General features: G+C 48.8%; 2 protein-coding genes across 5 annotated transcripts in view; one reads left to right on the top strand and one right to left on the bottom strand.

Annotated features, from left to right (window-relative positions):
- Nucleotides 1-23,673, top strand: part of C18H16orf95 (chromosome 18 C16orf95 homolog) — a 317,656-nt gene that overhangs the window by 30,147 nt on the left and 263,836 nt on the right. The window lies entirely within an intron of this gene.
- Nucleotides 13,233-19,593, bottom strand: LOC139359767 (large ribosomal subunit protein eL39-like). The gene is made up of 2 exons (XM_071083698.1): nt 19,380-19,593; nt 13,233-13,270 (listed from the first exon to the last, which is right to left on the bottom strand). Exons 1-2 carry the CDS (start codon nt 19,543-19,545, stop codon nt 13,233-13,235), a joined length of 204 nt encoding a protein of 67 aa, XP_070939799.1. The 5' UTR covers nt 19,546-19,593.

Here is a 23,673-nt window from a genome sequence, read left to right as displayed (position 1 = left end):
TCTCGCTCTGTTGCCCAGGCTGGAGTGCAGTGGCGCTATCTTGGCTCACCGCAAGCTCTGTCGCCCGAGTTCACGCCATTCTCCTGCCTCAGCCTCTGAGTAGCTGGGACTACAGGCGCCCGCCACCACGCCCGGCTAATTTTTTGTATTTTCAGTAGAGACAGGGTTTCACCGTCTTAGCCAGGATAGTCTCGATCTCCTGACCTCGTGATCCGCCCGCCTCGGCCTCCCAAAGTGCTGGGATTACAGATGTGAGCCACTGCGCCCGGCCTCTCTTTATTTTTTAGTAGTTTAAATATTATGTGTCTTTAAAATCCTGCTTGGGGTTCTCTTACCTTCTTGGATTTGTGAGTTGATGTCTTTGATTAGTTTTGTAAAATTCTCAGCCATTGACTCGGCAAATATATCTTCCACTGTTATTGTTCCCTCTTTTTCCTTCTGAGATTCCAGTCACATGTGTGTTAGATTATTTATATTGTTCCAAGGGTTTTTAAAACATCATTGTCATCATTGTTGCCCTCCTACCCCCCCTTTCCCCTCCTTCTTTTCCCCTTCCCCCTCTCCTCTCCTCTTTTCCACTTCTTCCTCCTTCCCTCCTCCTCTTTTCCCACTCCTCCCCGGCTCTTTCTCCTCCTCTCCCACTCCTCTCCCTCCCCTCCTCCTCCTTTTCCTCCCCTTCTCCTTCCCTTCCTCCCCCTCCCCCTCTCCTGCCCCTTCCTCCTTGTGTTTAGTTTGAATAATTTCTATTATGCTGTCTTAAGTTCGTTGTTCCTTTCCTCTACTGTGTGGAGTCCACTGATGTGCATGAGAAGGACGTTCTCTATCTCTGTCACCACCTATTTTTTTTTCATAGGGCTTACCTCATTTGTTTCTCCTCCCTCAGGCATGATCTCTTGAATTGATAACCGTTTCATCAATTTCATTTTCTTAGCTGTATAGTATGGCAGGATGAGTCTGGTATTTATTATTCTAGCATTGCCAGAACCATGCTTTTATTTCAAACTTGTCTATGCCTTTAATGTTTATTTCTTGTAGGTAGCATATCACTATATAGCATAAAGTAAGTAAGTCTCCTACTTACTTGGATCAGAACGAGCAGGATTTTTCTGAGTCTAGGCCAGCATTGAGAACAATCTCAGATACATTCTTTATGTGCTCATAGAGACTAGAGCTGGATGTTTCTGAGGTGAAAAGGGAGTGATGGATGTGCAGTGTCAGGACTGCTGACTCTGGGATCAGACAGACCAGGTTCACATCCCAATTGGGCAGGACACTTAGCCTGTCTGAGGCTTGGTTTCCTCATGCATGGAAAGGAATGACAAATGATTGTTGTGAGAATTTTTTTTTTTTTTTTGAGACGGAGTCTGGCTCTGTCACCCAGGCTGGAGTGCAGTGGCGCGATCTCGGCTCACTGCAAGCTCCGCCTCCCGGGTTTACGCCATTCTCCTGCCTCAGCCTCCCGAGTAGCTGGGACTACAGGCGCCCGCCACATCGCCTGGCTAGTTTTTTGTATTTTTTTTTTTTTTTTTAGTAGAGACGGGGTTTCACCGTGTTAGCCAGGATAGTCTCGATCTCCTGACCTCGTGATCCGCCCGTCTCGGCCTCCCAAAGTGCTGGGATTACAGGCTTGAGCCACCGCGCCCGGCCTGTTGTGAGAATTAACTGCAGTGATCCCTATCACCCTCTCTCTCTCCTTTACCACAGGCCTGGTGTTCAATAGATGCTGTTTTCTTTTTTTTTTTTTTTTGAGATGGAGTCTCACTCTGTCACCCAGGCTAGAGTGCAGTGGCACAATCTTAGCTCACTGCAACCTCTGCCTCCCTGGTTCAAGGGATTGTCCTGCCTCAGCCTCCTGAGGAGCTGAGATTATGGGTATGCACCATCATGCCTGGCTAATTTTTGTATTTTTCATAGAGACAGGGTTTCACCATGTTGGCCAGGCTGGTCTTGAACCTCAGGTGATCCACCCGCCTCGGCCTCCCAAAGTGCTGGGATTATAGGCATGAGCCACTGCACCTGGCCTCTTCAATAGATGCTTGTTAAATACTTTTGAATGAATGGGAGTTTTGAAGTTCTATTGGTTTCTTAAAATAAATACCTAGTCTCAATTCATTCATTCAATTCCTTAAGATCCTGTATCTGGAAGATTCCACATGCCTTGCCACCAGTTTTACTGCCTCTCCTCATGCTTGCTTTCTCCAACATGCTTTTTCAAATTAATTGGAGTATGTCAGTTTATGCAGCTGCCACCCTGTGATGATGCCATTTGTACTTTCTTTACCTGCTAATATAGACGCTCGATTTAGGAGACTCTGATATTATAGAAAGAACCTGACTTAGGAGTCAGGAAAACAAACATTTTTTGCCAGCTTGTTTGCCATGTGACCTTGGACAAATCCTTTAGCCTTTTCTGAGCCTCAGTTTCTTAAGTCTGTAGAAGAGGGGGATAATAATTATAAAGAGGGATAAGGGGCCTGAGGTGTCGGAACCAGACCTAGAGGAGGTCCTCAAATACTTTTCTTTCTCATCCTCCAACCCCCAACCCCCACTTCTCCTGCGATTCCATTAGATGTAGGCAGGGGCTCCAGCCATCCAAAGATCCCCAGTGAGGATGGGTGGGAGAGGTAAGGAAAGAGAGGCGGGCACTGTGTTTTCTGGTCATCACCCGGCATTAGCTGTTACTTTTTTTTTTTTTTTTTTGAGACGAAGTCTCGCTCTGTAGTCCAGGCTGGAGTGCAGTGGCATGATCTCGGCTCACTGCAACTCCACCTCCTGGGTTCAAGCAATTCTCCTGCCTCAGCCTCCCGAGTAGCTGAGACTACAGGTGCATGCTGCTATGCCTGGCCAATGTTTTTGTATTTTGGTAGAGACGGGGTTTCACTGTGTTGCCCAGGCTGGTCGTGAACTCCTGAGGTCAGGCAGTCCGCCCACCTTGGCCTCCCAAAGTGCTGGAATTATAGGCACAAGCCACTATGCTGGGCCTTTTTTTTTTTTTTTTTTTTTTGAGACAGTCTCTGTCACCCAGGCTGGAGTGCAGTCGTGCAATCTCAGCTTGCTGCAACCTCTGTCTTCCATGTTCAAGTGATCCTCCTGCCTCAGCCTCCCAAGTAGCTGGGATTACAGGTGCACACCACCACGCCTGGCTAATTTTTGTATTTTTAGTAGAGAGAGGGTTTCACCATGTTGGCCAGGCTGGTGTCGAACTCCTGACCTTGTGATCTCCCTGTCTCGGCCTCCCAAAGTGCTGGGATTATAGGCATGAGCCGTCATGCCCACCCTAACTGTTACTTTTGATCTCCTTTCATACTCAGTTAAACTAACTTTTAATTCACTTCCTGTATTTGTCTCTACCCTCCTGGAAAGAAAGCAGAATATCAACCTTAGAATGCACAAGAATTGCAAAATTCTACCCCTAAAGAAAGATGGTCGTCTTTCTTTAGAGAACAAGCTCTGGGGGTGGGAAATTACTCTGCTGGTGCTCCCCAGGCTCCTCGCCTTCCGTATCTCCAAATCCTGACAGCCTGATTGTCAGCAAGGAGACAAATACGATCCCCGGACACTGCCCACAGAGCAGAGCAGCCTCCCCAGGGCCTCTGGACAGCGTGGGAAGCAGGTGGTTCAGGAAGAGAACCTCGTATCCCATTACTTGACTCAGTAGTAGGGTTTTCATGATCTTGTAACTCAACGTGTGTTCCATGGACCGGGTTTTTGCCTCCCTTGGAACCTAGAACAACAGAAATGCAGCCTCATTCCTGACTCCAGATGCAGAATCTGCACCTTAACCAGACCCAGGTGACATGTCTGTGCATTAAGGTTTCAGATGTCCTGCCTTGTATGGTCAATGAGGGGAGGTTGGGACGAGCCAGAGCTGCAGGCATGTAGGAGTGGGTGGCATTTGGTACAGTCTGGGGCTGTCAGGCAGGCTGGACAGCAGGTCCACAGGAGCCTGTGGAGAGGTGGCTCAAGTGGGAACAGCTCTGTGCCCAACAGGCTGTGACCCAGTTGAAAGCCTGCCTCCCATTCCTCCCCTAGTTATGGGGGCAGGGAAAGTGTCACCCTGTGGACGGGGACAAAGAGACTGCCCGGGTGTTCAGGGGATGCTGGAAATGCCAGTCTTTTGGCACCTGGAGACCTGGAGGGGGTCTTGTGCCCTGGTGGTGGATGGGGGTAAGGAGCAGCCTCTCCTGCTGCAGGGAGAGGAAACCCAGTTCAACCCTTTTCCCCAGCCTAGTGAACAGAGAGTCCCTGGCAGCTGTTCTTTGGAGATTTGCTTGTCTCTACTTCTTTTCTTTTTTTTTTTTTTTTTTTTTTTTTTGAGACAGGGTTTCACTTTGTCACCCAGGCTGGAGTGCAGTGGTATAATCTCAGCTTACTGCAACCTCTGCCTCCCAGGCTCAAGCCATCCTCCCACCTCAGCTTCCCTAGTAGCTGACACTACAGGCACACACTACCATGCCTGCCTAATTTTTGTATTTTTTGTAGAGACAGGATTTCACCATGTTGCCCAGGCTGGTCTTGAACTACTAGACTCAAGTGATTCGTCCACCTCGGCCTCCCAAAGTGCTGGGATTACAGGTGTGAGCCACTGCACCTGGCCACATTATTTCTTTTTAAGAGATGGCACCTTGCTCTGTTGCGCAGGCTGGAGTGCAGTGGTGCAATTATAGCTCACTGCAGCATCGACCTCCCTGGCTCAAACTATCCTCGTGCCTCAACCTCCTGAGTAGCTGGTACTACAGGCATGCACCACCAAGCCTGGCTAATTTAAAGAAAAAAAAATTTAGAGATAGGGTCTTGCTGTGTTGCCCAGGCTGGTCTCAAACTCCTGGCCTCAAGTGATCCTCTCACCTTGGCCTCCAGAAGCATTGAGATAACAAGTGTGAGCCACCATGCCCAGCCTATGTACATGTTTTTTAGGGACAGAGGTTTGCATTTCTCTTGGGTGTATACCTAGGAGTGGAACTGATGAATCATATGGTAAATCTATAGCTAACATTTTGAGGCACTGCCAAGCTGCTTTCAATAGCAGCTCCACTACTGCCTTCCCACCAGCATTGCGTGTGGAATCTAATTTCTTCTCATCCTTACCAACTATTGTCTGTCTTTTTTATTCTGGCCATCCTAGCAGACATGGTGTGGTATCTCATTGCGATTGTGACTTGCTTTTTTCCTGATACATCCTCTCACGTGCTTATTGGTATCTATCCATTTCTGAAGCTTCTTTGGAGAAATATCTCTTCAATGCTTTGCCCCGTTTGTTTGTTTGTTTGTTTGTTTGTTTGTTTATTTAGAGACGGAGTCTTACTCCGTCTCCTAGGCTGGAGTGTAATGGCACCATCTTGACTTACTGCAACCTCCGCTTCCTGGGTTCAAGCAATTCTCCTGCCTCAGCCTCCTGAGTAGCTGGGATTACAGACACGTGCCACCACCCAGCTAATTTTTGTATTTTTAGTAGAGATGGGGTTTCACCATGTTGGCCAGGCTGGTCTTGAGCTCCTGACTTCGGGTGATCAGCCCACCACGGCCTCCCAAAGTGCTGGGATTACAGGCGCGAGCCACTGCCCCCAGCCCTTTGCCCCATTTTAAATTAGTTATTTTATTTTTATATTGTAAGCATTCTTTCTATATCTTGGATACATGTCCTTTATTTGTTATATCTATGTAATATTTTATAACCCACTTTTTTTTCCCCCACTACACAATATGCTATGACAATTTCCATGTCAAAGTTCCTTTATGATTTCATCTTCAGAAGCACAGCACTCCATGGCATGGTCTGGGGCACCGTGATGCATTTAATCACTACTTAATGTTAGTCATTTAGGTTACATGCCATCTTCTGATATTATGAACACGGCTACAAGAAACATCTTCATCGTCCAGTCTTTATATCAATCTGTGAATATTCCTTTGGTGTAATTTTCTAGAAGAACTTTCCTGGGTAAAAGGGTGTACCCAGGTTTAAGGCTTATGGTTGATAAATCACCCTCTAGAAAGATGGTTCCAATGTTCACCCCCCACCCAGGCGTGCATGAAAATGCTCATTTTGCTCATACCATATTGAGTCTTGGTCTAATTTTGGCAACTATTGAGAGTCTCGGTGAGCAGCAAACTCCTGGTCTGGAATTTCCCAAACTTTGTGCTATGAAAACACTAATCTAGAAGATGGTTGTTGCGGGGAAATCAATGCTAGTACAATAGTAGTTTTCTCTCTTAAAATGACTATTGTCTTGAAGGTAAGCACCATAGCAAATTTTGTGTGTGTGTGTGTGTGTGTGTGTGTGTGTGTGTATGGTTTTCATTAATTCATTTATTGAACAAGTATTTATCAGGCACCTGGGTTATCTTTTAGTTATTGAGTTTTAAAAATTAATGATATATTCTAGGCACAAGTCTCGTACTAGATATATGACAAGATGTCTAGTACAAGGTATTGCAAATATTTATTTCCATCCATGGATTATCTGTTCCCTCTTCGATAGTGTCCTCTGAAGCTTTTTGGGTTTGATGAGGTTTATATATATATTTTTCCTTTTGTTGCTTGTGGTTTTGGTGCCATAGCTAAGAATCCTTTGGAAATCCCCAAGGTCATGAATATTTATCCTCATGTTTTAAGAGCTTAAAGTTTGGGCTCTTACATTTAAGGGCTTGATCCACTTTGAGTTAATTTCTTGTGTATGGAATGGGATGGGGGTTCCCCCTTCACACTCTTGCATGTGAACACGTTTTGGCTTCCTCGTTTAGAAGCCCTCTCTGAGTATTGTGGGGAGAACAAATCGTAGGAATGAGAAGGATGCCGGGAGATGGATTTCCCAGTCTTCGGTGAAAATCAGCCTTGAAGAAGGTCTGCTCCAGAGCCAGCCGATGAAGAAAGAACGTGATTAGAAAACCACAACTCGGCCACCATCATGGTAAGGATTGATTTTGGAAAGAGTCATCAGTAGATGCTAAAACTAGTGGGTGAACATTTCATGGGTAACAGGAATTTTACATGGTCTCCAAGAACCTCCTCACAGGATACTAATTACGAAGGGTGAAGTCTTAACTTTCAAATGAAGAAAGCTGGCAGACACCACCTTGATCGATGTCAGCATCTTCCAGGCGTGGACAGACAGACTTCATGGCCTCCCGACATGCAGCACCGAGAAGGATGCAACGTCACTTCTGCAGATTTCCTGCCTGGAATGCAAACCCTGAGTCTAACCATCGGGAAACATCAGGCAAACTCCAGCTGAAGTTATTCTGCCCAATAACTGGCCTGAGAGAAAGGCCAGAAAGACTGAGGAATGTTCCAGATGAAGGAGACTAAAGAGATAAAAAAGATGTGACAAGACTGCAATGCATAGTTCAGTATTTTCTTTGGTACACGAGCCTTTATTGGGACACTTGGTAAAATGGGAGACAGGTCAGCAGATTTGATAGTAACATTGTATCCAGGCAATCCTCCTGGTTTTGAGGATTGTGCTGTCTTGAGAAAGAGAATGTCTGTGTTTTCAGGAGATACACACTGAAGTATTTAGGGGCACCAGGAGTGTTACATCCTGAGTGTCAGATCTTTTTAAATTTTCACATCAACTTACTTTTATCCCTGTTTTCCAGATGATAAAACTGAGGCTCAGAGCCATGAGACGCAAGCTAGGGTGGAGGCAGCTCTGCTTGGTGCCTCTTCTCTTGCTGGTTTGTGCATCCACGCCTTCCCTCTGCCCATCTGCTTGGTGTGAGCAGGTGCAGCTCTGTTCTGGTCCCCGGTGTAGTCCCTGAGCCTGGCTCAACTGCCTGCCCTGTGATAGGAGCTCAGGAAATACCTTCTACATGAAGGGCCACTGTGGAACTTATCACAATTAATACCTCGACTTTGGGGCTGAACCTTGGCTCAAATTCCAGCTCTGCTACTGAGAAGCTGTGTAACTTTGAATAAGTTAGTTAACCTCTCTGGGACACAATTTTCATATCTGATTCCTATCGCATGGGGGTTATGCTGAAGATCTAATAACACAGGCTGGGCATGGTGGCTCATGCCTGTAATCCCAGCACTTTGGGAGACGGGTGGATGGATCACCTGAGGTCAGGAGTTCGAGACCAGCCTGACCAATATGGTGAAACCCCATCTCTACTAAAAAAAATACAAAAATTAGCCGGATGTGGTGGTGTGCACCTGTGCACAGGTGGTGAACAGTTGTAATCCCAGCTGCTCGGGAGGCTGAGACAGGAAAATTGCTTGAACCCAGGAGGTGGAGGTTTCAGTGAGCTGAGATTGCACCATTGCACTCCAACCTGGGTGACAGAGCAAGACCCCTTTCCAAAAAAAAAAAAAAATCTGATGATACAATGATGTGGATAAAGTGCTTACTGCAACACCTGGCCTGGCACAGAGGTGCCGTTCACATTTACTGAATGAATGAGCGAGCAGGTGAATGAATGAATTAAAGTTTCAAGTGGCCTCTACCTCCGGGGGACCCTGGCTTGTCCTTCAACAGTATTTATCGGAAGTGCCAGGGAGGAAATTTAATTTAACAAATGATGCATCCCCATCGTCTGTGTGCTTGTGCGTGTCCTTCCTGCTCTCTCTCCCACCCCGTGGAAGCTCCAGGCAGCGGCCCCTGCCTGCCTCATCCATGTCTTTCCCCAGCACACACACACTGTCGTGCGCGGCCGGCACACATGCCTCCTTGCTGACAACTTCTCCAGTTTCTCTTCGTGACATATTGGCTAGGTGTCTCCTGGTGCAAGGTTGTACCCAGGGCACTGAGAAACTGCGGCTTCCGATTTTGTCTGCCCTGCACCTCTAATTTCTTCTCCTGGCCCCCCTCCCCACCAATCTTGCTCATGTATGGGACTCCCTTGGCCCAGTCGTCCTCCTCCTGGAGCTCCCCTGGGCTCCTCTCCAGGGTGCTTCCCGCTCCCAGCTGCAGGGAGCCCACGTCCTCTGGTTCATGGGCCAGGCTTGGGCCTGCCCTTTGACCGGTACAGCACCTGCACTCTCGCATCACTGCCTGAGCCCAGCGAGGCCAGCCCACCCTACTTGCCTTACGGGAACCTCGTGCCTCGTTGACTTCCTCTGCTAACTGGCACTGGAGAGACTGGCAGCTCAGGACGTCCAAGGAGGGCTGCTGGGGTCCTGCAAGCCAGACACCAAGCAGGTGCCGCATCCCTGCCGGCCAGGAGGTGGTGCTGTCCCCCGGTTTATGGCTCGAGGTGAAGGGGAGCAGAGACTCTCCTGCTTGTCCCGAAAATGCTACCTTAAGATCAAGGGAAAACAATAGATATTTGGGCCAGTTATCTAGAAGGAAAAGTCAAATCAATGAGCGCAGGCCTCTATTCAGGTCCAGCATCTGGGCTTTTAGGACCCATCTTAGAGTGAGGAAGGGGTTTCTTTGAGCCCTGCTTGGGAATCCTGCAGGAAAGGCTGAGACCCAGGGCTGCTTTTCTGAGGGATAGAGACGGTGGCTCTGGGCTGTGCACAGTCCCTGCCTCTTGCCCAGTGCTCCTGGGAAAGTAATGGGGCCCCCCGAGCCTCAGGTCCTCACCTGAGAAATAGAGATAAAAGTCTAGGCGCCATGGCATGGTTGAGGCATGGTCAGGCACCGTGGCATGGTTGAGGCGTGGCCAGGCGCCGTGGCATGGTTGAGGCGTGGCCGGGCACCGTGGCGTGGTTGAGGCGTGGTCAGGCACCGTGGCATGGTTGAGGCGTGGTCGGGCACCGTGGTATGGTCGGGCGTTGTGGCATGGTCGAGGGCTATAACTGAGCCCGTGAACATGCAGCATAGTCCCGGCCTGCTGCCTGGGATGCCCCCACTTCGACTGGGGTGTTTGTCCTGTTGCTATGGTCAGAGACTGTGGGGGCTCTGAGATACACTTGTCACTGAGAGGGGCTTTGTTGAAGAATGCAGCCCTCTTGATGTCTAGGGGAGTGGGCCCAACATTTATGGAACACCTGCCATGTTCAGGGGCCAAGCACGCAGATGAACACCGGACCCCGCCTCTGAGACTCACAGGGGTAAGCGTGTCCTGCTCCCTTTGGAGTTTCTGCAGAACACGGGCAGAGTGTGGTCTCTTCTGTCCCAGGTGCATTGGAGGAAATGACTTTTGAGCTGAGTGTTGAAGGACAATTAGGATTTCTTAGGGGGAAGTCATGTGGGAAGGGCATTTGACAGGGGGAACAGCCTAGATGGAGGTGTGGAGGTGGGACAGCATCCTGCGTGGCTGAAGGGCTGCGGGGCAGCCTGGAGGAGGAGGACAGGCGGTGTGTGCTGGGTCCCTGCGAGTGTGGGCATCGCCCTAGGCCCATTAGTGCAGGCTGGGATGTTCTTTAAGCCAGGGCAAAGAAATCCCTTACAACGAGGGACAAGCGCAGGCTGCACCAGTGTTTGCTCTCCTCTGAAAAAGGGCGGAGGCCACTGGCAAGGTTCCAGGTGGCTCTTCTCAGAGCCCAGAGATCTCAGCCTGAAAGTGCACAAAGGGAAAGAATTCTTGGATTCAGCAAATCTACTATTTATGTCTCTTCTCTTCCTGCTCCTTTTTTTTTGTTTTTGAGATGGAGTCTTGCTCTGTTGCCTAGGCTGGAATGCAATGGCGTGATCTCAGCTCACTGCATCCTCTGCCTCCCAGGTTCAAGCAATTCTCCTGCCTCAGCCTCCCGAGTAGCTGGGATTACAGGTACCTGCCACGACACCCAGCTAATTTTTATATTTTTAGTAGAGAAGGGGTTTCACCATGTTGGCCGGGCTGGTCTCAAACTCCTGACCTCAAACGATCTGCCTGCCTCGGCCTCCCAGAGTGCTGGGATTATAGGCGTGAGCCACCATGCCCGGCCTTCTGCTCCTTTATTTTTCATTTTCATTTTTATTTTTTTGTGGCGATGGAGTCTTGCTCTGTTACCCAGGCTGGAATGCAGTGGTGCAGTCACAGCTCGCTGCAGCCTCAACCTCCTTAAGCAATCCTCTGGCCTCAGCCTCCCAAAGTGCTGGGACTATGGGCGTGAGCCGCCGCACCTGGCCGTTGCCTCATGGTTTCTCCCTCTGCTCTCAAGGCTTGGGTGTTTTTTCTTTTCCTCCGACACTCTCTGCAGCTTCACGCTTGGGCAGGCGACTTGTGGAGCTGTCTTTGCTCTGGGTTCCTGGGCCTGGGGCCTAGGATACCTCTGTCCCTTGGACACCCCAGTCTTGTGCTCAGAGAAGCACCCCTAGACTTCGGAGGCGGTCACGGGAGGTGGTCTTAGGCCCCAGGCCCCTTCCGACGCCTCCTCTGTGCTTTCTCCCACCCACCTGTGCCCACCACCCAGGCAAGGTTAAGTTTGTAAAAGCCCCTTTTGAATCTCCCAGAGTTTTATCTGGAGGGCCGTCTAAATCACTTCGAAGGCTGTTGGCTGAACTCAGTAAATAAACACAGGGAGCCCTGGGGTCGCTGTGACTTACGGTCTCCTTGTCATTTCCCTCCAGAATGCGCGTCAGCGAACAGTGCCTGCCATTCTAAGGGGCTCTTTGACTCTGAACACACACAGTCCCCTCCTGGGCTGATTCCCTGCACGCTGGCATTTGGCTTTCTGTAGAGAGCCAGCGTCAGCCGTGGCCAGGGTTGATTCACTGTGGTGGGGACAGTGCCAGGGTTGTCTGGGCTCAGGACGCAGGGATGGTGTGGCTGCCCCGCTGTGTCCATGTCGGGGGCGGGAGGGATCCTACTGGTGGCAGCACCCTTGGATTTAAATGCTTCGAGGTGACGCAGGGCAGGATGACTCTCCCCAGTCACGAAATCATCTCACTGGAGTGCTTGGGGGAGGGGGCAGGGCCGAGCGTCCGCCTTGCCTCGCAGAACAGCATTTTGGTTTTCACACTCACCACTGAAAAGTCATTAAATTGAAAGGAAACGTGTGCCCCATTCCCTCCGCAGTCACGCCAGCGCCGTCCCCAGGCACCCCACAGTGTAGCTTTTGTTCGGGGGTCCAGAGTGTAAAATTGGAGTGGCAGATTGTCGGTGCACACATTTAGAATTTCCTGGCTTTCATCAGCTGCGCCACTCAGATGACAATATTTAATCCCAAATGTTTCCTTCCCTTCCCCTACCCCCCATTTCATAAGTCAGAGGGCTTTGCCCCCACATTTACAAAGTAGACTTCTCTTCCATTTCTTCAACCATAATCAAAAGTATATTTACGACTTTTTCCCCCATGTATTTGCGATTATACAAACTCTCCTAAACATTTTAAGGGGCCTTTCTTAGGAGAAGTTGACTTCCTGGTTTTGAGTTGAATGTAACTCTCCTTTGCTGGCTTCTCCGCTCCCACCATTCATTTCATAAGGACAAGGTCATGCACATTTGAATTCTACGGGTCGGATCGCATAGCAGCAATCTTGTGCCATTTCAGTCCTTGGATGTGGCTGGAGTGATATTGCTCATTGATTTGAGTCAGGCAGTTTTTCTGTTATTTAGGAAGTTTTTTCATTGCAGTCATTTTTATTAAAGAAGGGTTTGTTGTAGATGAGAGAATTAGCTGAAATTTAAAACTTGAAGTTTCTTTTTGTTGCGTGGTCACTTTGTAGAATCCCTTGTTTAGCAAAACAGCCCTTCTGAGGCAACCCCACAAAAAGATTTTAAACAGCACGTCGCATCTGGATCCTCTGATACACAGGCACATATGCATACAATCACAGTTTACATTTTGCAGTGTGCTGGAGAGTCTCCCAAGTAACATTTCATATCAAAGAAAGCATGTGAAAGCACGTCTCCGGGAAGCACTTCGGAGTGAGAAGCAGGTGTGACTCCTTGGTGTGTCAACCCGAGCAGGTTCCAATCCTCTGGTATCACTGGGTCCTGGGTTCTGACACTCGAGTGGGTTCTGATACCTGGCTCAGACCCTGATGGGCTGATGGTGAGGTTCACATGTCCTGTGGCCAGGCTTCCGTGCCCAATGGTCCAGTCAGACAGCCATATGGGTGCTGCTGAGAAGGTGCTGGTGGACATGGTCAGCCTTTCCCATCAGCTGTCCTCAAGGGAAGCAGATTACCCTTGACAGTGTGGGTGGGCCTCATCCAATCAGAGGAAGGCCTTATGAGCAAACTCCGAGGTTTTTCTGGGATGGAGGAATTCTGCTTCAAGACCGCAGCATCAGCTTCTGCCTGGGTTTCCAGCCTGCCGACCTGCCCTGTGAATTTCAGACTTGCCCGCCTCCACGGTAATTCCTAAACATCTCTCTCTCGCTCTCCACACACACGTGCATGCACATATTAAACCTCCTGTTAGTTCTGTTTCTCTGGAGAGCTGTGGCTGACACTGGCTGAGAGGAGCAAGGGCTTCAGGCTAGAGCTGTATAACAGTGGTCTCTGGCCACTGGGTGTCTGCAAACATCAGAAATGTGTTCTCCACGCCTCTCTAGGGCTCCTAGGGATTTTGGGTTGCTTTCCAATATACACATGTTCATGTGCGTGCATGTGTGTGGGCAGTGGTGTGTGCATGTTCATTCAGGACACACGCCGCTGCAGGTGAATTCCCTGGTGGACACACCCCCTTCAGTAGACACAGGCTATAACGCCCACAGTCACTGCCTTGGGCAGGGTCCTGAGAGAGGGCGTCTCAGGCAGTGAAATTCTGAGTGGGTCATGATGACCTCTTATGGACCAAGGCTAACTCAATGGCGGCAAGCCCCGAATATCTACTCAGAGCAGGTGGCATTGTATGTGGGCCAAATGCAGAAGATGCTGGGGGACCGTGCAGCCTCATCGTCAGGTCCCCACCCAGCTCCTCCCCTTGTGAACTTGTACCTGAGCCAGCTGACTGACCCCCTACCCACCGGGCTGCAGGTGTAAAAGGGGGGTGAAATTAGCAGTTGTCTCATCGGAGGGTGGGGAGCAGGGGATGGGGATGCGTTATGCAGGTGAAGCCCTCAGAAAGGTCCCCCACTTTGGGGCACTACATAGGATGAGTGCTTTCATTCTTAGGAGGACAAGCTTCTGCTTGGGGGTCAGGTGGAGTTGGGCTCATACTCCAGGCTGGCCCCTCACATGCTCTGTGGCTTTAGGGAAGCTCCTAAACCTCTCTGAGGCTCATCTGTAGGAAGGAAGTTAAGAGACCGAGATGTCTCATAGGCTTGCTGAGATGATTATGTTCAAAGAGAAGGAGGACAGTCTGTGGTGAGATGCCAGGCCTGGAGGAAGCTGTCATTGGCAGCCTGCTGTGCAGGGCACTGCTGTGTGTGCACACCTTGTTAGGGCCCAGCCAGGGCCAGGACAGTGAGGCACCTAGATGTAAAACAGGAGGTGACGCGTGTTCTCAGGTGTCAACCCTGCATTGCATGGCTTTGAGAGTACCTCCTTAAATTTTGCAGCGGTGGGCACCTCTCTTGCTTCACCCTAGTCCTGGACCTGCACATTACCCCATGGAAATGCCAAAACAGTTTTGTAAGGCCAGGGGATCGGCCCCTTGCACAGATTAGGACAGAAGCTCAAAGAAATGGGAAAACAGACCCAAACCCCCTGCCCCCCGACCTCCCGGGCTACTGAGATCTTTGAAGTTGGTGACCGCACCTTATTCATCTCATGTAATCGCATACAGCACCTGGCATGTAGTGGGTGTCAAATAGATGCTTACATGTATTCAGTGAATGAAAGAGAAGAGGGAGGACTCAGACTCTGATATGGCTTCATAGGAACCTGGCCATCCACTCCACCCACCTGCCTTAGCAAAGTGCCCTTGGTGAGGCTGAGGGACTGGGCAGCCAGGACTCCCAAGGGGACCTTGTCAGAGGGGGAAACCACCTCTGACTGAGTGGCGAGTGCTGCTCTAGGACTGCCCTAAAACTGGATTTGAACAAAAGACCACATGCCGTATGACTCCGTTGGAATGAAATGTCCAGAACAGGCAAAGCCACAGTGGCGGGAAGCAGGTGAGTGGTTTCAGGGGCTGGGAGAGTGGGGCCAGGAAGTGGCTGCTCAGGGAGTGAGCGTCCTTTTGGGGTGATGAAAATGTTCTACAACTAGAGGGTGGCAATGGTGGCGTGGCTTTGTAAATGGGCTAAATGCCACGTACTTCTACATTTTAAAAATAGTTAGAATGATAGATTTTTTTTGAGACAGGGTCTTACTGTGTCTGGCAGGCTGGAGTGTAGTGGTGTGATCGTGGCTCACCGCAGCCTCAACCTCCCTGGGCTTAGGTGATCCTCCTGCCTCAGCCTCCCAAGTAGCTGGGACAACAAGTGTGTGCCACTACATCCCAGCTTTTTTTTTTTTTTTTTGATAGAGGTGGGGTTTCCCTGTGTTGCCCAGGTTGGTTTTTTGTTTTTTGTTTTTTGTTTTTTTTTTGAGACAGAGTTTTGCTCTTGTAGCTCAGGCTGGAGTGCAATAGCATGATAGCTCACTGCAACCTCGTCCTCCTAGATTCAAGCAATTCTCCTGTCTCAGCCTCCTAAGTAGCTGGGATTACAGGCATGCATCACATCCAGCTAATCTTTTGTATATATTTTTTTCTTTTTGTAGAGACGGGTTTCACCTTGTTGGCCAGGCTGGTCTCAAACTCCTGACCTCAAGTGATCTGCTTGCTTCTGCCCTCCTTGGCCTCTCAAAGTGCTGGGATTATAGGCATGAGCCAGGCTAGTCTTGAACTCCTGGGCTCAAGCAGTCCACCTACCTTGGCCTCCCAAAGTGCTGATATTACAGGTATGAACCACCATGTCCAGCCTAAATTTTACATTATGTATATTTTACCACAATAAAACCCCTGGAATCAACAGAACACTTTGGGTGTAAGTGACAGAAACAAGATTGAGGCGAGGCAGTGAGTAGTTCCTAGAATGGAAGCTGAGGCTGAGCAACCAGATTGCAGGAAGGGTCTCAAAACTGCCAGACTCTGTGGCATCTCCACTCCTGCCTCGTTTTCCTCCATGACCAGCGTCCTCAGGCCACCAACACCTCTGGAGCTGAGGCTGGCAGAACGTGGTGGGGGCTCCTTCAAGAGCATGGCAGCTTCTAATGGACCCGCATGATTAGTTTCGGAGAAGCAGTTGCTGGAAGACAGCCGTGTGTGTCTGGGCTGGGGAGACCCAACATTTCAGAGCCACCAACCCTGCATCACTGACTGACAGGTGGCTGGGTACTGTGTCACCACTGTCTTCTAGGAATAAACATTTCTCAGTGACATCTCAGCTTTCCATGGGAAGTCTCCGTCTGTGTCTTGTTCTGGCTCATTTAAAGCAACTATCATTTATCAAATATCCTCCCCTCCAAAGCCTCCTGGATGCCTCCAAAGGCTTGGGCCAGATGGCAGAATTCACCAAAGATACAAAAGCCCCAACACGGGGATGCACTTGGAGAGGGATGAGAAGGTTCGTGTGGGGAAGGGGTCATGAGTGGGAGAGTTGGAATGGGAGAAGGAGAAGATGCTTCTAAGGTTCAATCTGAGATGCAGCTGGGGGTTTTCCAGTGAGAACTGGGCAGTTAAGGGATTATCTGGGGACTTGCAGACTTGCAGCTCTGCTCACCCGCAGCGTGGTCCCAGGAGTGCACAGCGTGCGTTTGGGGCGTGGCTGTGCCGGTTTGCAAATCCGTAGTAGGTACTTGTCCAACAATGGGTCTGTTGGTGGTTGGGTCTGTTGCTGCTGGAATGTCTGTTGGCTCAGCTTTTGACTAAAAGCCAGTGGAAGATCTCCTTGCCGGATCCCCCAAAATGTTTCACCCATTGTTCAGGAAAGAGATTGTGAGAGCTCTAAGAGAAACAAACAGAAAACCAACATCAAACATGAGTAGTGTCCTAGGGGATTTCCTTCCTAACCTTGGTTTTGGAATTAATCTGCTTTAGAAGTTCTTTGGTGTATGTGTGTGTATGTATGTGGGCACATGTATTTGTGTGTTATGTGGGCACATGTATTGTGTATGTGTGTGTATGTGGGCACATGTATTGTGTATGTGTGTGTATGTGGGCACATGTATTGTGTATGTGTGTGTATGAAAAGAAAAATACTGAGAATAAAATGTTCTTATTTATTTAGTTATTTTGAGGCAGGGTCTCGCTGCATCACCTAGGCTGGAGTACAGCGGCCCAGTCACGGCTTGCTGCGGCCTTGCCTTCCAGTGATCCTCCCACCTCAGCCGTCTGAACAGCTGGTCCCACGGGTGTGCGCCACTACGCCTGGCTAATTTTTGCATTTTTTGGTAGAGATGGCATTTCGCCATGTTGCCCAGGCTGGTCTCGAACTCCTGGGCTCAAGTGATCCTTCTGCCTTGGCCTCCTAAAGTACTGGGATTACAGGCATGAACCACTGCACCCAGCCTATCATGCTGTAATAAAGAGCAATGTTGCTCGCCAGAGTTTCCTTTCTGTACGTTGGGGATACCGCTTGCTTAGGTAGAGGGGAGGGAAATTACTTTCCTTCTTACCTCTCCATTCTTCTTGTATACAGGCTTTGAAGGAATGAGAGAGAAGTGGGCCACTGCATTCTCATTCCTGTAAGGCTCTGTGCCAGGACTCGCTGCATCTGTGTATTTTGAGCCTTTTATTATTAACCAAAGTGATCTTGGTTGATAACAATACAAAGGCAAAGCTGGGAGTGCTCTGATTTCTAGCTTCAGCCCCTTATTCATTGATTCATTATTCGTTATTGATTAATACATAGTAATTCTTTATTTTAGTTGTCTTATCAGTTCCTCACTCCTGGAAGGTTGGAGAAGGGAAGGGTGTGGCACAGATTTCTTCTTGGAATTTTAAATTTTACTTTTAAATTATGGGTCCTTAATGACTCTTTCTAATGACTCCTGAATTCTTGTGATTCAACAGAGGGTATTAATCACAAATGTGTTTCTTTCTCCTTTTTTTTTTGGTGAGGGTGGAGTCTTTATTTCTTTATAGATTGTTTTATAGATTATACAAGCCATGCAGTAATATATCTTCAAGGTTAAACATTCAAATAATTCTGAAGTTCAGAGAAAAAGGTGATACCCCCTATCCTCCCCAGATAATTGAAACCTGAATGGTTTAGGTGGCTCTTTCCTGGGCACTTCTGCACGTGTATGGAGAGTAAGCCTTTTCTCATAGGTTGCCGCATCAGTGGAAAAATCCCATACCTATTAATGGGTTCACTGGTATTTCCTAGCACCTGTTGTGTGTCAGGTGTAAAGCTGGGAGCTGAAGATTGAATAATGAACAAAAATGGTCCCCTCATTCCACAGCTCACAGGCTCCAGGCATATGATGCTGGAACTTAGTTTTTCCTTCCCATTTCACAAAATATCTAGGATTTCTCCCCACGTCTGTCTGCCCTGTACTCTTTAATGTCCAGAGGTAACATTGAATTTTGATGGACATCAAGTTGACTTCTAATTGATTTGCCATTATTAAAAAGCACAACAGCGGAAGTCTTGGTTTACGTCGCTTTGAGAGCCTGAGTGTTTGATAAGATTTAAAATTTTTTGATGGCAGGACACAATACCCTGATAGGACAGGACACTATTACTTACAGCTGCAAATGGGAGCTAGCTGCCAGGGAGGACCATGCAGGGGACTGCACCCAGGGATGGGTAACAGTGAGCAGCTGTAGCCAGCAGCTTACGTGTGGTCAGTGGAGTGGACTTAACTAGTTTTTGTGGGCTCCTGTGGACCCATTTGAAAAATTTCATGGGCTCCAGAGCATAGGGCTGTCCCTAGCTGTCAGGTTTACCTGGCCCTGGGGAGATAGGTAAGGTGTGTAGGGGCTCAGGGCATGAGCTCTGATAGGGCAGTGGATGGAGCATGGGCTTGTTCAAGAGGGGACTTGACAGCATCTCAGACTGGTTCGGGATAGGATTTTTATTTTATTTTATTTAAAAAAAATAAATATATATATATTTATTTATTTTTGAGATAGAGTCTTACTCTGTTGCCCAAGCTGGAGTGCAGTGGCATGGTCTTGGCTCACTGCAACCTCTGCCTCCCGGATTCAAGCGATTCTTGTGCCTCAGTTTCCTGAGTATCTGGGATTACAGGCGCCATCACACCCAGCTAATTTTTGTATTTTTAGTAGAGACGGGGTTTCGCCATGTTTTCCAGGCTGGTCTTGAACTCCTGACCTCAACTGATTTGCCTGTCCCAGCCTCCCAAAGTGCTGGGATTACAGACGTGTGCCACTGTGCCCGGCCAGGACAGGACTCTAAAGGAACACTGTACTACACCTGGCCAATGCACAATAGACTTTAAATGAGTCTCAAGCAGGGGAATCACTGCATAGATTTCATTTTTTTTGGAAATGAAAGGTCTTGTGTATTTATTACTAAACCTAGGCAAACAACGTGTTCATAACAGATTCAGAGAAAAAGAAATTCCCAGTAAAACATGTCTGACTCTCCAGACAGTGGTGACATTTTCAGCTTGATATGGTAACATGATTGTGACCTTCAGACAGCAGAAGTATGTGTGCCATCTCACGTGCAATTCCTGATAGACCCAGCTTGGTTCTTCTCCAGTGTCTCCTTTTGGAGTCGTACCTGACTTTGTTACCAGTTTTCATCTGAATCCATTGAGGAATGGGACGATTTTGTTTTTGTTTCTTGGCCAGGAATTGCTTAATTCTGAAAGTCTCATGAGAAGACATGGCAAGAAGTGGAGTCAAGCACACACCACAATGGCAGAGAAAGGAAGAGCGGTGGGTGGCTACTCCATAGATTTCTGAGACTGACCTTCTTTCCTATGAAGCTTCACTCTCTACACTCACAGTGAGTGAGTGAGAAGTGGTATATCTGGGTCATTCCCGGGCATGAATGAAAAGAGAACAAACGGCCGGGCGCGGTGGCTCAAGCCTGTAATCCCAGCACTTTGGGAGGCCGAGACGGGCGGATCACGAGGTCAGGAGATCGAGACCAACCTGGCTAACACGGTGAAACCCTGTCTCTACTAAAAAAATACAAAAAATTAGCCGGGCGTGGTGGCGGGCGCCTGTAGTCCCAGTCACTTAGGAGGCTGAGGCAGGAGAATGGCGTAAACCGGGGAGGCAGAGGTTGCAGTGAGCTGAGATCCGGCCATTGCACTCCAGCCCGGGTGACAGAGCAAGACTCCGTCTCAAAAAAAAAAAAAAAAAAAAAGAAAAGAGAACAAACAAATCCATTTTCTGGGTAAGAACAATAACAGCTCCCATCTGAATGTTGTGTAACAGTTTATAAAACATCTTCAGGTCCAAGGTCTCACTGAATCTTCACTGCAAACCTGTAAAACGGGTAAGGATATTTCTATCATCAAACAGATAAGGAACTGGAGACTCAGAGAAGTCAAGAAACTGGCCCAGGGTCACACAGCTCAGAAGTGGAGAGTGAAGGCTGGAATTGGGGTTTTGTGGTGCTTCATCTATGAGCTTTAAATTTCAGCCATCATGGGTTGTAGCTTCTCTGCTCCATGTTTGATCTTTGCTCCACGTGGGTTTCTCTGGCTGTTGCCATGAGTCTGAAGAACATGCCCATGGTCACACAGGACAACCACAGTCTTCAACAGAAAGTGCCGTGTCTCTGCTTCATGCCCGTGGTTGATTTTATGCCTGGAACAAGGACACTTTCCTATTCTAGGGGTACTATGCCATGGCAACCTTGAAAGGTTATAATATCACAGTATGAATGATTTCCAAACGTCCCTCGTAAACGCCCACCACGGCCCTAACACCTGGAGAAGTGAAGAAGGTTCCAGAAGAGAAAAGACGCCCATTTCGTCAGGCGCATGTCACTCCACTTGAATTGTTTTTCATGAAGGCGAATGCTTTTCAATCGTCCAGGCAGGGGTCCGTCACTTTCAAGCACACTTGATGTGCTGCTGTTTTAAAAATTAAATACGCAGAGTTGGCAGAATGGACACGGCCTTTCAGTTTTTTAATTTAAGGTTTAAAAAGTGCTTTCACGCTGTAATCCCTGGGGGGACAGGAAAGGCTGTTTGCTCCGGCCCGTGGCCTCCAGGAAATCTGGCCAGACCACCTACGGGAAATTAGCCTCCAGCACTCGGCTTAGCTGGGAGGTGACAGCAGCCCCCTCTCTCCACTGTGGCCCCGAAGTCCGAGCTACATAATCTAATCTTTCAAGATATTTTTCTCTGGAGAGGTAGGGAGCTGAGTAACTAAACAGACACACCACTGCTAATCCCTTTTTCCTGAGGCTGAAGGGTTTAACTCTTTGCCTTCTGTGTTAAGGCAGTGAGCTCAAAATGGGCTATTGGGATTGACATCAGAATTTTTTTTTTTTTTTTTTTTTTTTTTTTTGAGACAGAGTCTCGCTTTGTCACCCAGGCTGGAGTGCAGTGGTGTGATCTCGGCTCACTGCAAGCTCTGCCTCCCGGGTTCACGCCATTCTCCTGCCTCAGCCTCCGAGTAGCTGGGACTACAGGTGCCCGCCACCATGCCCAGCTAAGTTTTTGTATTTTTCGTAGAGACGGGGTTTCACCGTGTTAGCCAGGATGGTCTCGATCTCCTGACCTCGTGATCCGCCCGCCTCAGCCTCCCGGAGTGCTGGGATTACAGGCATGAGCCCCTGCGCCCGGCCGACATCAGAATTTTTTAAACAGCACTTGGTTTTGTGTTCTTTGTGCAAATGGAATAATCAGAGCTGATGCTCCTCCATTTCCCTGGACCTACCGTGTGTCTGGCACTGCTTTAAGTGCTTCAAAGAGAGCAACTAGGTTACTCCTACCTCAAGAAATGGGTACTATAATTATGCACAGAGATGTTAAGTACCTTGCCCAAGGTCACACAGTGGTGGGGAGCGGGTTCAAAGCCAGACCACTGCATGGGAGTCTGTGCTCTTCATCCCTGTGCTCCTTGTTAAACAGGAAGAGCTCAAAATGACTCTGAACTGTCCCCTCGTCAATTTTCTTTTACTCATTCATTCGTTCACTCGCCCAGTTTGTATTCAGCACCTTCAGTAAGCAAATGCCGAGATGGTTTAGATCAAGGCACCCATGGTCTTCCCAGGAGCTGACAGCCAGCTGTAGAAATGAACAAATCCATAACTAATTATGCTGCAGAAGGCAGAGGGCACCCACAACTGTGCTGGAGCCAGTGGAGCAAGGGGAAGATTTAGCCCAGAGGAAGCAGGAGAGTCAGGGAAGCCTTTTCTGCAGGATCAGGAGGAGGGAGAGCAGGCACCTGCCAGGATGAGGTGATGGGGTACATTCAGGGCAGTGCACTCTGGGAAACTCCCTGGGCCCAGCTGGTATTGCCCCCTCCCTTGGAAGCTGGTAATCAGCATGGGGCCTACAAGAGGGAGCAGAGCCAAGGCAGAGAGGAACCTACGTTTTATTAGCTTGGCATGGGCAGGGTCTTAATCAGTCTCTTGAAAAAGCAGGCCAAATGAAGGATTTCACCTGACCTTATAGGTCAGTGTCTTTTGAGACAGCATTTCCAGGTGGTGTATGGTGCAGGGGATTCCCTCCTGACATCATAGGATTTAGGACTCTATTTCTGCTTGTCAAAGTCTGCATAGACTGCCCCTGACAAAGGCTTCTTTAGATAGCAGCTTTTGCTGTGAGGCTCAGCTGGCTTTATTCCACCCTCCCAACCCCAGAAGACTCCGGGGCTCCACTGAAGCCCCTCCCACTCCAGGACACAGGCTGGGGGCAGGTTCTTGACCCTCATCCATCACAATGCATCTACTTGCTGGTGTAGGATGTGAGTGGGTTCCAGCTGGTTCCATCCCAGTGGCAGCAGACAAACCATCCTTGCATTCTCTCTCCATGGTCTCAGCCTGGGGTGGCACATGGAGGGACCCCAGTGGAATGCCCCTCTCTTCAAGCCCAGGCTGAGATATTTTCCTTCAGTTTTGGCAGAGCTAATGCTGAAAGCTGCTCTCAGCCTGCTGGGTTTAGAGGCCAATAGGCTCTGCAACAGGGGAGTACAAAGATATTTGGAATTGGAAGTTGCTGTCTGTTGTTTTGAAAGGTGCAAAATGTTTAAGTAATTACTTCCAAACGTGGAGACCATTTTCCTCCTCCCACCTGAGCTGGGTGTGCCTTCCTCCAGATTCGCCTGGTTTCTCCCTGCTCGATTTCCTTCCGCATCTTTATAGCCCCTTTCTTCCACCTGGTTTCTCCTTTGCTCCTCTCCCTCCCACTTGGAGCTTGGAGTGATTTCTAAGGGCGCCTCATTAATGACTTGGATTTCTCTTGACTACTTCTTTCTTCTCTTGTTTGTTTTCACTGTTTCTCTTAAATAACCATGTGGAGGGGGCCCTATTTGTTTTTCTTGCCTAGTGTCTCCCTGCCAGTCAGTTCTTCAGCAAACAAAGGCTTTGTGAGTCCCCAGGGCTTGCCAAGATGAGAGGGAAGGAAAGAGCTTTTCCCAGAGAGGAGTCCATCAGACACACCTGGGGGAAGGGCCCATTTGGAAGCACTCTTTTCCAGGTGGTGGAGCCTGCGGAACAGCTGTCAGGTATAGATCAGGAAGCTGGGCGTGCGGGGGCAGTTGCCTAGGGTCACACAGTACATGATGCAAGTGGTTTGAATCCATGGTCTGTCTGCCCCAGCACTGTCCTATAGAGACATAATATGATCCATACGTGTGATTTTAAATTTTTCAGCAGCCACATTCTAAAGAGTGAAAGTGAAATTACATTTGTTTATTTATTTATTTAGAGATGGAGCCTCACTCTGTTGCTCAGGCTGGAAGGCAGTGGCACAAGATCTCGGCTCACTGCAACCTCTGCCTCCTGGGTTCAAGTGATTCTCCTGTCTCAGCCTCCTCAGTAGCTGGGAT

Source organism: Macaca nemestrina, chromosome 18 (assembly GCF_043159975.1).
Source record: "Macaca nemestrina isolate mMacNem1 chromosome 18, mMacNem.hap1, whole genome shotgun sequence".
NCBI classification, from domain to species: Eukaryota; Metazoa; Chordata; class Mammalia; order Primates; family Cercopithecidae; genus Macaca; species Macaca nemestrina.
The sequence above is the reverse complement of the archived record's forward strand: the minus strand, read 5'-3'. Positions and strand labels throughout refer to the sequence as shown.

What these genes read in the sequence shown, in the direction of transcription:
- LOC139359767 (XM_071083698.1), bottom strand. Translation starts at nt 19,545, where the DNA reads ATGTCTTCTCATGAGACTTTCAGAATTAAGCAATTCCTGGCCAAGAAA. An exon ending in GGGTCTATCAGGAATTGCAC is followed by an intron (nt 13,271 to 19,379) that starts GTGAGATGGCAC and finishes TGCTCCTCTCAG; the next exon opens with CCAGTGTCAGCCACAGCTCT.